Source organism: Colobus angolensis, unplaced genomic scaffold (genome assembly GCF_000951035.1).
Source record: "Colobus angolensis palliatus isolate OR3802 unplaced genomic scaffold, Cang.pa_1.0 Scaffold41, whole genome shotgun sequence".
Classification (NCBI taxonomy): Eukaryota; Metazoa; Chordata; class Mammalia; order Primates; family Cercopithecidae; genus Colobus; species Colobus angolensis.
Genome location: NW_012117488.1, coordinates 15,287,687 through 15,305,662, shown reverse-complemented (window position 1 = coordinate 15,305,662; position 17,976 = coordinate 15,287,687). Strand labels below are relative to the sequence as shown.

At 36.9% G+C, this 17,976-nt stretch overlaps 1 protein-coding gene across 1 annotated transcript in view; it reads right to left on the bottom strand.

Moving 5' to 3' along the window:
* Positions 1-17,976, bottom strand: part of PARD3 (par-3 family cell polarity regulator) — a 722,486-nt gene that overhangs the window by 339,426 nt on the left and 365,084 nt on the right. Inside the window, exon 5 of the mRNA XM_011956182.1 lies at positions 5,454-5,585. Coding sequence (XP_011811572.1) covers positions 5,454-5,585 — 132 coding nt within the window. The remainder of the gene's footprint in view (positions 1-5,453; positions 5,586-17,976) is intronic.

Here is a 17,976-nt window from a genome sequence, read left to right as displayed (position 1 = left end):
TGTTTCTAGAGTGTCAGAGTCAAAATTTCAGAAGCATAAAAATGTGTTCAAAGTAAGACAACTACAAACCATTTAGTTTTCAAATCTTTTGTTTTCTCTGAGATCTCCCCTCTTACGTCAAGACTGACATAAAAGGATGCTTAAGAGACACACAGTCCTCCACCTTGTGAGATGACTCTGATGTAGGATTCAGCTATGGGCTACTCTGAACAAGGTGATTAGTCACTGAAAACCCCAACTACTCTTTTTGGAAATCATATTGTGCTTGCTGCTACAGACTTCTAATAAGATATATAACCTATCTTTTCTTACTGAAGTGAAACTAAACAATATTCTTATAGAAAGAAGATTCACTATCCCCATAAGTAGGATGAATACCATCCAAAGAATAAGACACTCCAGACTTCTAGAGGGGCCGGCTGGCTTAGCACTTTAAAGCACTCTTTTGCCTTTCCATTCCTTCTGCTTATTCCCACTGGCAAAGCTGATAAGGTCATAACTGCCTTCAGAAACAGATAATGAGAGATAAGTACTAAGTAGAAAACAGAGCAAAAACAAAACCACTGGAGGCACATAAAATCTAGAACTCTGCTGTCCTCGCTCCAGACCACACAATTTAAGGAAGATGGCCATCAGTTCTACCCTGGTGTTCCCAAATTGGAAAGGCAGAGGGGTTTTTTTTTTCTTTTTTTAAGCATACAAACTATTTTTTCATCTACATGATGCAATCCTCTTTATTATGTTTAATAGCAAAAACTAAAGAGAAAAAGAAAGCCTCAGAAGAGACATAGGTCATTAAAGTCAGATGATTTCTGGGAATGGTTAAAAGAATAAATCCATAATTAAATGGGAATAGTTGGAATAGATTTTTAGTGTATAAAGCATAACCTAAGACTCCTCTTCTACACAAACAACAGTGCTTACTTCTGAAAAAATTTGAGAGGGAGTTTTGTTTTGTTTCTGTGGTTCTTGTTCTCTTCAATAGATTTTACTTTAATTATTCTGCTGGATGTGAAAACATCAATGGCTTCTACTCTTCTAGTATACAGTCTCACTCAAATCAAACTGCAGGAATGGAACATCATTTTTTTTACACTTATGCCAAGAAGATGTTTTTAGACTTAGGTACCCTCTCAGTCTACCTAGACAACTAACTCAAGTAACTTCAACAAAAGCAAATCAAAGCTTGGTCTTTGCTGTGTGTGGCTTCTCGATGCCATCCCTTTTGCTTAAAAAAGAAACTATTTTATAACAAAATTACAAAGAATATACTACTTCCTTAAAAACAGGTCTACAATGACAATAGAAAAATAAAAGTTATACCTTCATAATATAATTAAGTTGTATCATATTTTAGAAACTCTGGGCTACCAATCTTTTCCTACCAATTTTGGAGTTAAAAAAACAAACAAAAAACAGGTCCTATTTAGCACATTCATATTCAGCCAACTTCTGGTTGTCACTCCCTACCCCTGCCCACACATCCCTTGCTTAACAGATGCGACTGTGTGCAGTGATGGGCAACCGCGTTTCAGGGAAGATAAACAAGTGGGCTCCCACCACAGCCCCAGCTCCAGGGGTCAAGCTCTATCCATCGAAACCTGTACTGGTGCTTTTACTCCCTTTGATTTTGACATGGGCAGAAGAGTAGGGCAATTCCAGCCAACAAACACAATCAAGGATCTGTCAGGAGGTTATTAGGAAAAATGTATTTGCTTTTAGAAAGAGCCACAAAAAGAAGACAAAGGCCCTGTTCCCCTTCCTTTGTGCAAGAATGTGGCTCTGAAAGAAAAGAACAAGCTAGAGCACAGAGCTAAGGTGGCCTTCAGAAAGGCTCCCTGAAAAAATGTGAGTGAGGTTGCTAAGCTACAGACTTAACCCCCACATCTTCCCCAGCTCCAGACTTCCTTGCTACATATATGCCAAACATTTCCTCATTCTAGATTCCAGGTTATCTGCTATCGGTCCTATTATATTAATACGTTGAGTATTTCTAGGTACCAGGCCTGATTCTAAGCCTTTGACGGGTATTGTACCACTTGACATGGCAATCCCTGAGACAAGGTCTACAAGTATCCCTATTTGCTGGATGAGTAAACTGATGTATGGACAAGTAGAGTAATGTGCCCAATCTCATATATGGTAAACAGCTAGTAACCAGTCAGTCTGACTCCTGGGCCCATGAGAAACTACCTAAATCTTAAAAACATTCATTTCAAAGTAATAATAAGATACTAATATCAATTAGTTTAAAAATCTGTATAATGTTGAGAAAATTATGTCTCCTTCAAAGAACTGCCATGATTGTTTTATTATTTAAAATTATTTCCATCACACAATGTTTGTGTGCTAACACTTAATATATGATAAAATTAGGACATTTCCTGTGCCAGTGGGTGGGAAAGGTAAGCTGTCCCTTTTTGCTATTTCATATTTGAATACCCTACATCCACAAAGTTATTTTAGGATCTTTATACCATAAAACATAGGATAAGATTAAATATGTAAAACATTTATGATTTTATTCTACAGCTATCATTAATCTAAATTGAAAAACAATTTATTCCAGTATTTAGTCAACAAAATTATTAATAATTTTAAAAATTACTAAAGCAACTAAACTTTCTTTGAGCGCTCATCTTGTTTTCCATCCACATAAATGTTTTAAAGAAAATAAGTTGGCTGGGTGCAGTGGCTCAGACCTGTAATCCCAGCACTTTGGGAGGCCGAGGCAGGTGGATCGCCTGAGGTGAGGAGTTCGAGATCAGCCTGGCCAACATGGTGAAACCCTGCCTCTACTAAAAATACAAAAATGAGCTGGGCATGGTTTTTGTAGAGGCACACGCCTATAATCCCAGCTACTCGGGAGGCTGACGCAGGAGAATCACTTGAACCAGGGAGGTGGAAGTTGCGGTGAGCCAAGATCGTGCCACTGCACTCCAGCCTGGGCAACAGAGTGAGTCTCCGTCTCAAAAAAGAAAAAAAACGAAAAAGAAAATAAGTGACCAACTAAACAAACATGTGGCTTTTTATTAAAAGCACTGAAAAATGCTCGATATCACTCATCACCAGGGAAATGTAAATCAAAAGCAAAGTAGGACATCACCTCATACTGTTAGGATGGCTGTTATCACAACACCAAAATATGGCCGGGTACAGTGACTTATGCCTGAATTCAGCACTTTGGGAGGCGGAGGCAGGTGTATCACTTGAGGTCAGCAGTTTGAGGCCACCCTGGCCAACATGGTGAAACCCCATCTGTACTAAAAATACAAAAAATTAACTGGGCATGGTGGTGTGTGCCTGTAATCCCAGTTACTTTGGAGACTGAGACAGGAGAACTGCTTGAACCCAGGAGGTAGAAGTTTCAGTGAGCCGAGATTGCACCACTGCACTCCAGCCTGGGCAACAGAGCAAGACTCCATCTCAAAAAAATAGACAAAAGAAAGAAGAAAAGAAAAAAAAAGTCAAAATATAGTGATAGCAAGGATGCAAAGAGAAGGAAACCCTGGTATACTGCTGGTGGTAATGTAAATTAGGACAGCCTCTATGAAACAGTATGAAGCCTCCTCAAAAACAGAACTACCATATGATCCAGCAATTCCGCTTCTGCATATATATCCATAATAAATAAAATCACTATATCAAAGACATATTTGCAATTCCATGTACACAGAAACATAAATTTACAATAGCCAAGATATGGAAACAACCTAAGTGACCTACAACAGATGAATGGATTTAAAAAAATGTGATATACACTGTGTGTATGTGTGTCTGTGTGCACATAAATGTATAAAATGGAATATTATTCAGCCTTTCATAAAAAAGGACATTCTGACATTTGTGACAACATGGATGAACCTAAAGGGCATTATGCTAAGAGAAATAAGCCAAACACAGAAAGACAAAATCTGTATGATTTTACTCATAAGTGGAATCTTGGGGGAAAAAGAAAATGAACTCATGCTAATAGAGTAGAATGGCAGTTACCACAGGGAGTGGGGTATGAAAAAAGGACAAATATTGGCCATAGGGTAGAAACTTTCAATTGTAAGATGAATGAATTCTGGAGACCTAATATATAGCATAGTGAGTCTAATTAACATATTTTATACTTGAAATTTGCTAAGAAGCTAGGCACAGTGGCTCATGCCTATAACCATGACACTTTGGGAGGCCAAGGCAGTAGGACTGCTTGAGGCCAGGAGTTCAAGACCAGCCTGGGTAGCAAAGTGAGACCCCGTCTCCACAAAAAAAAAAAAAAAAATTTTTTTTTTTAATTAGTTGGGCATGGTGGTGTATACCTGCAGTCCTAGCTACCAGGGAGGATGAGGTAGGAGGAACACTTGAGCCTAGAAGTTCATGGCTATAGTGAGCTATGATTGCACCACTGCACTCCAGCCTGGGTGACAGAGCAAGACTCTGTCTCAAAAAAATTAAATTTAATTTAATTTAAAAACATTTGCTAACAGAGTAGATCTCAAGTGTTTTCACCACATATACACACAAAATTATATCTATGTAATGTGATGGATAAATTATCTTGATTGTGGCAATCATTTTATTAATATATACATATATCAAAACCTCACACTGTACCCTTTAAATATATACTATTTTTACTTGTCAATTATACTTCAATAAAGCTGGGAGAAAGCACAATTAAAATTATAAAACATTGGGATTCCCTTCCACCAAAAGAACCCATTGTGAGTCAGTAACAAACAACTAAGGCATTAAAAAAAAAAACACTGAAAGAATTAACTCATCAGATACATTCTGAGTCTTCATATGAAAGGAGGACTTTTCTAACAGTGATGCAACGGGGTTTGTAAACAGTCATTCTTTCTAAGGCAGAAAACAATTATTTCTGAGTGGTAAACAATTCTGATTTCATGAATTGTAGGTGGCTGCACTGCACAGTGAAATAGATAACTCTAAAGACTGATAAACCTAAAATAGGTCCTTGAAATTTATGAAGGGATAAGTGCCCAAACATGACAAAATACTGTAATCTAAATTCTAAACCACCACCATGGGATATATTTCTCTTGTACAGTGAAGTTAGATAAAACAGAAAGTTTTAATCTGCATCTTCAGATCCTTTGAATTATTGCCTATCAAAGAAGAGAAGAGTCTTGAAAGTCTGCTCACTCACAGCATGATTCACTACCAAACATCTGCGCCTCTGCATTACAAACTCTAAAGCCCTGAACCTTCAGAAACTACTGCAAATATTCATAACTGCTCACAATAAATCTGTGATCAGAGACCAACCAGAAATATCCTGCATTTATGTTAAACTCTGACATAGAGACTGGTACTTAACTAAAGTTTGTTAAAATAATTTACTTTTAATCATCACCAGTGATCGAGATGGGAGAAACATCTTTGGGGTATGGGACAAGATGTTACAGCAATGACGCACATATAAGGATTTGTCATGTTACCTGTTCTTGTTTCTCCAGCCACTTGCCCACCATTGGGTGACTGGCACTCAGAGACGAGCGAGCATTGTCTCTCTGAAATTGGTTAGACCAGTTACTAGTATCCCGTGGGAGGCTTCTGTAGTTTTCATCTTTCTATTCAAAAAGAAACAAAAAGGCGTCTTGTAAAAAACCAGACCTTGCAAATCAGTAATGCACCTGGTTTTTCAAAAGTAGCAGAAAAATGATTCTACATATTTAAAACATCTTTCCAATCCTATACAAAATAGCTGATTGAGAACATTCCACGCAGATTAGACCTCGGAATTGTAACCATGTGCCGAGGACAGGCAAGTCTAATAATTACAGCAGGAAGGGTGGCACACACATGGCACACAACAGACAAAACACTACACTTTGCACTCCTACCCAAATCAATCACCTAAACCAAGTATGTGCACCAAAAAGTGAACTTCTATATGATACTTTCACTCTTTCTCAACTGTAGCATATTCTCTTCTTTCCAGTCTCATAACTAAATTATGATGTACCATCTTAATTCATCAGAAATGCTAAAAATAAGGAAGACTAATAAATTTGCCCTTTCTTCAAAGCCTTATGGTTTTGTGATTTTTGGATAAGAGATTTAGATTATCCAGGCTGTTTCTATTACCTACTTCACAAGTTAGTAGTCAGCATTACTTCAAGTATCAGGGGAAAAAACTGGCCTTTCACAATTATTTGTTACATAACAGACACATAATTGTTCACTGTGACATGGATATGACAAGTGACATCTTTACATGAATAAATATTTATCAACTAAGTTTTTAATACTCCTCAGAACAACCAAATGCTACTTGATATTTCTTTCAAATAAAAAATTATAGTAACTTCCTTTGGCTTATGAGCTGTAAAACTTCATTTCAATGTTCTAAAAAGAAACGAGAAAGCTAGGATAAACTAGGAGAGTCACACTTTTTAGTTCAATGACTAAATCTAAATCATCTCCAACAAGAACAAAGTAAAATATTACCTTCAGTTGGATCCACTTAACTCAGTACACCAAGTTAGAAGAAGTACTAACATATTGTCCTTAGTAACACTGTTAAGAGTAATCTGGCTATAAGTATTACATGTGGGATTGATACTTACTCTTCATGTGCTAAACTATACGAACACTCAATACACACACAGAAACAAAAAAGTGCAATAGAATAGGTTTGCAGTGTGTATAACTTAGTTATAGATCAGGATACTATTTGATCTTCCTTCATGAGTTCCATCAGGGAATAAAACTTAAAAATGAATTGATAGTCTTGGGTTTATGTCAATATTGGGACATATGTTCAAACAAAAAGAAACTGATAAACATTTACTAACATAAATTTTGACATGAAACTTCATAAACTTTAAGAATTAACCTGCAAGAAATAAAATCTTTAAAAACTCAGTAGCGAGATGAAACTTTAGCAGCAAGTTTTTGTTTGTTTGTTTGTTTGTTTGTTTTTTAATAGAAATGGCAAGGAGAAGACATGGACAAAAAACTAACTAAGGAAGCAAACTAGAAACTAAAGTCCACCGTATCTCAAGATACTAAGAGTCTCTCCTTAAAACTTAAGCTCCAGAAAAAAGGAAAGGAAATACTGTTTCATATGATAGCCCATAGATATACTGATAAGCTTATTCTGATAAGAATGTTTTATAAGTCATAAGAAATTCAGATAAATAAAAAATTCTTAAAGGGTAAACTTACTAATGACAACCTTATTTATTAGTGACAGAACCTTATGTGTCTACAAAGAGAAGAAGGATTTAAAGTACACTGAAATGCAAGTATAATTTTTATGTCAAAAATAAAAATTGAGGCTATCATTGACTAGGGACCAGGCTTTCATACTCATTTCCCACCAATTGAGGTGATTATTACACCAACTGCTTACTTAGAAAATGAATAATTAAACCAGAAGTATTTTTTAAAATCTATCCTCTCTTTTCAGTAGGAACTGTATTTCAGAGACATCAACAGTACCAGTTGATGAGGGGAAACTTGTCTTTTCAGAAGAACGCCAAATAATAGAAATAGAACTAATAACAGAATTAGAAACATGACCATTTTCAACTCCTAATGAAATAATTAATTCAGGCAAAGATAATCATACTAAAACCATTATTTTAAGAGTTGATAGATAACTGGATATTTGCATAGTGACAAAATATCACTTGAAAAGAAAACGAGTCTACTTTTGAAATGAAGAGATCAGGCTCCACACAATTCTCACCTTTTGGTGTCTGGAATCCAGTATGCTACTGGTACCCACTCCTCTGCTCCTTCCTGAATCTATGCCACTTTTCCTCTTCCTGGAAATGGTCTTGTTGGCTCTATGGACTGCTGAATATTACCTCTCTGGACAAGCTCAAAAACTGCACAATTTCACCACATCCCACCCTGACAACTTTCAGGCATAAGTCACAAAAACGAAACTGTTTCCTGAATTCATGATCTCAGTTTCCAACAAGAGCAACAAGAGGTACCAAAGATACCTCGAAACTGAGCTCCCTATTTTGACTCAGGCACCATTCCCTAAAATACTTAGAATTAGCTTTACTCTCTTTCCTCCCTCTTTGATCTCCACAGCTTCTAGGTCTTATTGATCCAACATTTTTGCTGATTTTGGTCCTCGGCCATAAACCTAGTTCAGGATCAGCTTGTCTCTGACCTGACATTTTAACAGTGGCCTTCTAACTGGACACAGGCTCTAGTCGCAGCCTCTCTAATAATGTTCCGCACCACTTTCTGGCAGAGGAGTTTCCTAAAACGTATGTTGGGTCACATCAAACCTCCAGCAAACACTGTAGGTAGACCAGAGGGAATTTCAGACAATGGTGCTTGCTGTGCCACACAAATTTCTTCACCTTCATTCTTGCTTTCTTTGAGACCTGCACTTCCAATATCATTTCTCCTACAGAAATACTGAACATTCTTCAAAGCCCAGTTCAAATGCTATTTTCTAAGAAGCAGTCCCTGATTCTCAATAGAACTAATCATGCCATGCTTTCTGTTACCACTCTGTTCTAATTTTACTTTAATTATGGTTCTAACTTATAATTTAGTTAACTTTAAAAACTGCTATTTCTACTCTTACAGGGAAGCCTGGGCAAATCATCATTCACCTTTAAACCCAAGCACTTAGCACAGTGGCTTACACCAACCTGGGTGACTTTTTCATGAATATTTTTTATGTTGCCTATTTCACATGGTTTCAGAATCCTGGAATTTTAAAAGAATATTTTGATAAGTTGTTTTAAAAATTGATTAGGGAATACTTCGAAGAGGTATTAAGATAAACTTTAGTAAAATGTATTTTCGGTGAAATGTAATGATTGTATTTTTAGATTTATACTAAAAGATGTATACCACTGTTACATGCCTATTTCAATTTCATGTCACACCTACAGCATATGATGTCTCTGGCAAATGTGATTATTTCCAATTGCATAGAAAAAATAGTACACTGTTTTTCCATGTAAGTCAATTATGACATGCAGTACCTGCAGCACAGCAACATACAATAATCAGATTAAGAGACAGAATGGCTGAAGATGGCAAGGTCTGCGATTTTCCACTGCACTTAAAGAATTCTACAATTTTATATTTGTGGAATCAACTTTGAGTTCATGGATAATAAAACTAAAACTGGCATTCACTCTCATAACAAAGCAATTTTCCTAATTCATGTAAAATCAATAATGAATCCATATATTGACTTATGTATAATGTATGAAAACTGCAGTTATTTACAGCAATCTTGAATTATTATCAATCAATTGAAGAATTTTTAAAATACATGATTAATTCCTATCAACATATTTGTTATATTTCTGATAGCATCATGCAGGTCCTACTAGCATTTCAGTCATGTTTCTTCCTCCCAATCCTGAAGTCTGGCCACAAATCTAGTTCACCATCTACTGCATACAATGTGTATCAAGTGCATATAAGGACTGTAGGCCTGTAAAGCTGTGTGTCTGTATTTATGATAAACATCGCAGCATACAATGTATTAAATATTTTCTACAACACAACTTATACTAGATACTCACCACTGTCCATTGAAATATACATCATGCGCTCTATTTTCAATTTGAAAATATTTGCTTTAGTGTAAATAATTGTTAAAATATGGCAGTCGTAACTAGTCTATTCAAGACTATATACACTCACTTATGAATCAAATTATAACTATAAACCAAAAATTTTAAATCAAATATACACAATTCTAATGATCATAAAACTTACTAATGGCATAAATTTATTTGTTAGAGTTATTACTTTATCTAAAAGATTATACAAGAAAAATGCCGTAAGAAATTATTCTCCCTTTTTTAAATTATAACTTTAATCCTCCACTTATGAGTCTGCCCCAAATAGCTGCTCAGCTTTGTGCTAGGTGAGAAATTTTCCTTCTTGCCAGAAAAAAACAGATGTTCCTGCTGTGATCAGGGATTTTCCTTATCATCTAAATGTACTGCCACAGCATCAGGTGTCAAAAAGCCACTCCAGCTGGGAAATGCATATTAATTTGCTGCTCCCTGGTAGCGGTATCCTGGTTGTGGAGAAAATCTCTTTTAGGGTAGGGGAAGTAAGTGTCTTCTCCTACCTCAGCCCTCCCCAAGCTTATTACAATTCAGTAAAATCATGTAGAACCCACCCAATGCCTTGAGACAGAAGCTCATTCCCGGCATACTAAGCTGCAACTCCAAGGCTTTATCTCCCAGAAACAGCTATTTAGCTGATGGTCAGATTTCTTGGCAAGACTATATCCCTATGTTGCAGAAGTCAGAACTGGGGTTTCATGAACATTACAGAAGTAATAAACATTTCTATGTTGGCACAGGAAACCCAACTATGTTTCCACTTCACTTCAGTGCAAAAATTTCAATTTTTTTAAGAATTATGAGAAATCATACCATATTCTGAAATACAAAATACTCAATGCATATACATTTCATTCAGAACCTCTATGTATCATATGGTTTCAAATATGCCTGTGAGATGTTAAGATTTTACATTTCACATTTTTCAACACTATAATTATGGTAAAAGAAAATTCAATGTTCTGCTTAGTTATTTCTCCAGGAAACGATACACAAAAAACGAAGGGAACTATTTTCAGGATATCTAATCTGAAATTAGGAGACGGAAGTAAAATTAATAATAATGACTTATAATTTTTTTTGAGACGGAGTCTCACTCTGTTGCCGAGGCTGGAGTGCAGTGGCGCAATCTCGGCTCACTGCAAACTCCGCCTCCTGCGTTTATGCCATTCTCCTGCCTCAACCTCCCGAGTAGCTGGGACTACAGGCTCCCGCCACCACGTCCGGCTAATTTTTTGTATTTTTGGTAGAGACGGAGTTTCACCATGTTAGCCAGGATGGTCTTGATTTCCTGACCTCGTGATCCACCCACCTGGGCCTCCCAAAGTGCTGGATTTACAGGTGTGAGGCACCGCGCCTAGCCAGAATAATTTTAATTACATGAAGCTTGCTAAAATTATCAGCAATCATATTACTGATTTAATGTAACAGATTCCTTACTGCCTTTGTGGCAGGAGTTTATCTTTTATACCTCCTTATGGCTACACCAGAGCATGACCTTGAAAGCAATGCCATAGCTAAAGTGAGAAGATAACAACCAGAAGGTGATCTATAAATATGATCTGTACTTTCTGACCTTCATTCATTCATCTTCTAAAAAATAAATAAAAACAGAAAAAAAAAGAGAGACAGATAAGGGTGAAATAAAATGACTCACACATACAAAAAGCAGGTTTAATCACCAACTTGTACATGAAGGCAGAAAATTTGGCAGTTGCTATTAGTTTAAATAAACTAAATGCCTATTAAGACTCTTCTTTAAAATAAGGAAATCTAGGCTTTTATTCCAAACACAGTATTCGTTATCATTTACCCTAGGTGCACGTTTATTCCTAAGTATAATGAACTAACTAAAAAGCAATATTGAAATCCATGCAAAGCAACTTCCTACACGTAATGCCTAATGTTGTAGAACTGAGGCCAAGCAATCTGTTCCTATATTATCTGTAATTCCTAAGCCAGTATCCAGCACATAAATCAGCACTGGTACATGTGTACATCTTACTTTTCCTTTTTGCTAACATGTTTCCCCCACATTCTTAGTAACTATTAATGAGAGGTGTGGAAAAGACAAAGGAAAGAGTATGTGTTTATAAAGCTGTTACAACAGAACTATGGCAAGACAAAGAGGAAACTCAAACATCCATACATTTGTTGTCGAAACAACCACATTGGGATCACTAGTGATAACAAATAGTTTGCTAAACTATGGTGGAGCCTGCAACCAGAAACACTGGTCAGAATCCAGAGATTTTGAATGCCAAAAGACATACTGTAGCACCAATTTAGCTCAAATTTCTTAAGTAATATTTCATTTTTAAATGTCAACTTTCTTTTTATTCTTTTTTTTTTTGAGACGTAGTTTTACTCTTGTGGCCCAGACTGGAGTGCAGTGGCTCAATCTCGGCTCACCACAATCTCCGTCTCCAGGGTTCAAGTGATTCTCCTGCCTCAGCCTCCCAAGTACATGGGATTACAGGCATCCACCATCACGCCTGGCTAATTTTTTGTATTTTTAGTAGAGACAGGCTTTCGCCCTGTTCAGCAGACTGGTCTCGAACTTCTGACCTCAGGTGATCCGCTCGCCTCGGCCTCCCAAAGTGCTGGGATTATGGGCGTGAGCCACCATGCCCAGCCAATTTTCAACTGAGTTAAAGTTTTGAACAGGAATAAGTAAAACAATTTGAAAATAATTTATCCAAGCAAATTAACTATTCAACAAATTAATAATATACAAAATAAAATATCCTAACACACACATCAAATTTTTACTAAGATTTTTCCTTTGAAATGTTAAAGGTATTATCCATAGTTCTTAAAACTCATTCTGACCTGAAAAATGAACTATATCATTCTCCACATTTGATAATGTCTTTTCCAGTCATTCTGATACATACTCAGTATCTTCTAGATAATAAAATTCATTTAATTTGGTGAGAAACTCAAGAATGCTGAATATGCCAAAAAATTTCCGTGGTGGAATTCTAATATAGAAGAATTTCTATATTAGAAAGAATCTGAAAATTACAATTAAGTTTCCAAATACAATTCCTGTCACGGCAGCAAACCCTTCAAGTTGATACACTGGCAAAATCAGAAGCATGACATTTTAGTTTTAAGTCATAACCTATAACTGGCCAGTATCTTGTTAACGGTCTTTATAAATCAAACAAGAAAAATAATCGCAGTAGTATGGATCTGTATCAGACTATGAACATAAAGGGATCCAATATGAAAAAGGATTGGTCAAAAATCTCTCCTGGAGATGCAGGTCTGATCAAACTAAAAGGGGCACAGATTTCTCTGAAGCCACCAGATCTGTCCAGAGAGCCAACCAGGGAATCCAAGGAGAAGAGAAAGATTAGCAAAACTCAAGCACATCCAGGGTGCTTGTTTGAACCAATTTTCTCAGCTGTTCCTAATCCACTTTGACAGAGAAGGAAGCCATGAAAAATTTTGGATACAGCATTTTAAAGCTGGAAGGAATAAGCTAGAGACAACAGCCAGGTTAACCTCTTACTGATTGAAAGAAGAAACAGGGATCTGCAGAAGTGGTAACAAATAAATTGTGGAGATGAGGATGGCAACCCATTCCCATGGTTACACCTACCCACCTCAATGCCCAAATTCTACTCACTCAATTTCCTTTTTCTTTTTTTGAGACAGAGTCTCACTCTGTCATCCAGACTGGAGAGCAATGGCACAATCTTGGCTAACTGCAACCTCCACCTCCCAGGCTCAAGTGATCCTCCCACCTCAGACTCCTAAGTACCTAAGACTACAGATGCAAGCCAACACACTCAGCTAATTTTTTAACTTTTTGGAGAGACAAGGTCTCACTATATTGCCGAGGTCGGTCTTAAACTCCTGGGTTCAAATGATCCTCCTGCCTAAGCCTCCCAAAGTACAGAATTACAGGTGTGCACCACCAGCCTAGCCTCCACTCAATCATGGCATGAGTAATAAAATTTCCAACTTCTCATTCTTAATCTAACATGGAACCATAGTTTAGGCGTGTAATGACAATAATTTCTGATATGTAGTCACTGCTACACAAGGATCCCATTACATGGGAAGGTATTTCTTGAATTCAAAACGATGATATAATCTTTGATCACAAATTATATTTTCATAGAGATGGTTGGTTCACTAAGAAATACTATACAGTGTTAAGAATGATCATACATAAAATGTTGGCTTTAAAATTGTCTCATTTCATTCTTAAAATAATATTTTAATTTTGTTTTAAGTTTTCTTTATTATTTTGTGGGAGACAGGGCCTCGCTCTGTCACCCAGGCTGGAGTGCAGAGGCACAATCATAGCTCACTGAAGCCTCACCCTGCCCAGCTCAAGTGATCCACCCCCTTCAGCCTTCCGAGTAGCTGAGACTACAGGCACACATCACCACACATGGCTAATTTTTTTATTTTTTTGTAGAGACTGAATCTTACTATGTTGCTCATAATCTGGTCTCAAGCTCCTGGCCTCAAGAAATCCTCCCATCTTGGCCGCCCAAAGTGCTGAGATTATAGGTGTGAGGCACTGTGCCCAGCCTAAAATTGTTTTACAATACAAAGATCTGATTAATTCCAGGAGCTTGAGACTGTAGTGAGCAACCGTTGGACCACTGCAATCCAGTCTGGGCAACAGAGAGAGATCCTGTCTCAAAAAAAAAAAAAAAAGAAAATCTCTTTCCAGGTATTACTTAGATTATCTTCTTTATCCTAAGAAAACATGCAGAAAGAGGTGAGAAGGAGATAGATGAGGGGAGTTTAACATTTATAAAAAATTACAAAAATGTTGTCCACTCTTGGACTCTGAGGAACTGAAGGATGGAGCCTAAAGGAAAGCTGCACTAACCACAGCCTCCACTTGCTTTCCTGCACAGTTATTTCATAAGGGCCAGCATGGTCCCAGAATTCCCCTAGAACCACCAGCATTCCATTATCAGCAGTGGGCAGGAATGGAGAATACAGGACCACCATTTTTGACCTACACTCCTTAAAACAAGAAGGGTGAGTGTGTGAAAGAATAAATAAATAAATATTTCAGGTCCAATTAAATTTTGAAGTTCTTGACTCACTTTCTTACACTACACTAAACATGAGGAGCAACATTTGACTAAAGCTGCTCTGAAAAACAAATTTATATATGAAACAATTTTAAAACATTTTAGAAAGTGCTTAACTTTGAAGGCAAGAAATACCCAACACTTCATTTTCTTTCAAAAATGCTCAACTCTAAATATGTACACTACAAAAATAAAATTATAAGTAACAATAGCATTTTGCATCAAGGGATGCCAATACAAAAAAAAGGGAACAGATGCTAGAGAGAGGGAGAGAGATAGTAAAATACTTATAGCGGTTGCCTAATTCCAAAATACCTACAGTCTTATACATTATTTAGATGTGCATCATAAATATTTTATATTTATCTAAATATTTTTCATCTGAATTTAAAAACAAATATATATATATACACACATATATATTTAAATAAATTACTACAATTTGAAAATGAAGAGATTTACATCACATATAACTAGCCTGACAATGTAAGATAATTACCACTTCCTTCCACTTTTCAGCCCACAATCCAAACTCCAATGGACTGGATGGATGAGCAGAAGAATTGGGTAACTTCTGTGAAAGTCCATAGGTACAGTCTACCTTAGCTTTCCCCTTAATTGTGAAAGTGCCTCCTCAGGTACACTATCTCCACAGATACTTTTTTTCTTAATGTAGAAAGTGTTTACTTTCATTTATCATAATCTTATCCTACATATTGTTTCTCATACAGTAATGACTTTTGTGAAGAATTACATGGCCACATGGGAAGCACTGAGAGTAAAGAAATGGGTGGCACAAACTTCTAGAGACCTGAGTTCCTCTCTACCACCTCATTAGCAGAAAAAGCATGTTCTATAAACAGGATATTAATATTCAAGGAAACTATTTCTGTCCTCCATTTATGGCTAAAAACTACAATTTTAGAAAATGTGATTCAGGGAATTTGAGTAATGTCTATTGAAACCTTACTCTCCCCTCCCCCCACAAAAAAACATAAAGTGCAAATAAAACAGCTATTGCAACAAGATGTCCTAATAAAAAGTAAAAACAAAAGTGCAAGTATCCAGCCATGAGAACTCAGCACATTTATATCACAACTTTATCATTTAACAGCTGGTTGAATTATTAGGTGAGTTATTTAAACTCTCTAGGGCTCTACTTGCTCACCAATAAAACGGGTACAGCAACAGTGCCTATACTTCTGGCATAGGTGTAATTAAATTATATATAACATGTAACATATCGAGCATGGCATAATGCCTAGGAATAGCAAGTCTTCAAAAACAACTTGGTTATCATTACTGAAAATATTAAAACCACAAAAACAGATATGGCTTATAGGTAAAATAAATGGAAACCATTTCTACTACCAAATTTGGAGAAATGCTGACTGGAACACATTTCTCCAAAGGCAGCCCAGATGATAACAGTAGCAGGAATATATGCAAAACTAAAAGAAAGGATGCTCAAAGCCAGAGCCCCCAGAATGCAAACAGGTGCTCCAGTCGCAGCAATCCATCTGATACTCTACTTGTTAATAACAGGACTTGAAGGGACTAGATCTAACTTCACAACTGAAAATAGGTAGGTTTATAAGCTAAATTATAAAAAGTTAAAAATAGAAACTAGCTTAAAAAGATGAAGCCAGGCACGGTGGCTGATGCCTGTAATCCCAGCACTTTGGGAGACCAAGGCGGGTAGATCACCTGAGGTCAGGAGGTCAAGATCAGCCTGGCCAACACGGTGAAACCCTGTCTGTACTAAAAATACAAAAACTTAGCCAGGCGTGGTAGTGAGCGCCTGTAATCCCAGCTACTGGGGAGGCTGAGGCAAGACTATCGCTTGAACCCAGGAGGCAGAGGTTGCAGTGAGCTGAGATCACGCCATTGCATTCCAGCCTGGGCAACACAGTGAGACTCCATCTCAAGAAAAAAAATAAACAAAAAGATGAAATGAGATCACATGAGATTAAAATATTTTTCAATGTATATAGACTACGCAAAATTTTGTTCCATATAATTTAACCAATGATACTTCCTGGTCCTCTCCCCTAAGTCAAGACAATCAGGTATAACATATTCATTTCTCTCTGTGATATATGTAACTTTGAGGGCACACAAGAAGGCTTCTGACTTTATTTGGGATTTATACTCCCGTAGTAGTTTGTGAACTCTAAAAATATTGCATCCTGTAGTAGTTTGTGAACTCTAAAAATATCACATCCAGGCTCCAAAATTTTATCAATAACACCTTAGGATTTTATCACTTTGAACACAAAATATTTAAAGCATATGAAGGCAGACTGTATTCCTAATGTAGCACAGAAATAGATGAGACGAGGTTATCAATAACTCAGTGAGCCCTGCCTATTGTAGAAATAATTATAACCATAACTGAAAGTCCAAAAATGTGCTGTATTCAAATAAAGATATTTTAATATGCAAAATAGAAGGGTAAAATTTATAGATATAGAGACTGCTAACAGGAAATGCAAATGTTGCAGCAGAATAGTTTAAAGTCTACCCTCAGCTGTATCTCCCTTGAAACTAATGCCGCAGAAAATTAAAGACAGCTACAGGTCTGTCATGGAGGACTTGTGATTCTAAAGAACTATCTCATCTCATCCTTTAAGCTTTTGGATGGTTACCATAATGCTGGAAGCTATGCTTGGCTCACAAATAACCAAATGATAAACAACTTCTTCTCAGCAGCCAACTGGTCAAGTGTATTTTGTGTTTTAAAATAATCTTCTTCAAATCCAACAGAGCATAAAGGCAAAAAAATAAATAAAATAAAACTTTTAAAAATGTAGTTTAGAAATAAAATAGTGCTTTCAAATTTACTACTATGACAGTTGGCCTTGTAAATTAGAAAGAATAAATGAGAAGCAGAAATCAAGAAGTCAAACTGGGGCAGGCACAGTGGCTCAGGCCCTGTAATCCAAACACATTGGGAGGCCAAGATGGGAGGATCACTTGAGCCCAGGAGTTCAAGACCAGCCTGGGCAACAGAGTGAGACCCCGTCTCTTAAAAAAGAAAAAAGCTTGGTGGGGTGGTCCATGCTTGTAGTCCAAGCTACTCCATGGGCTGAGACGGGAGGATCACTTGAACCCACAAGGCTGAAACTGCAGTAAGCCATGCACTGAACTCCAGACTGGGCAATACAGCAGAGCCAGACAGTAGCAAAAGAAAAGAAAAGAAGAGGAGAAGAGAGCAGAGGAGAGGAGGAGGAGAAGAGGAGGAGAGGAGAAAAAGGAAAAAGGAAGAGGAAGAGGAAGGGAAAGGGGGAGGGGAAGCAGGAGCAAAGCCTTACTGG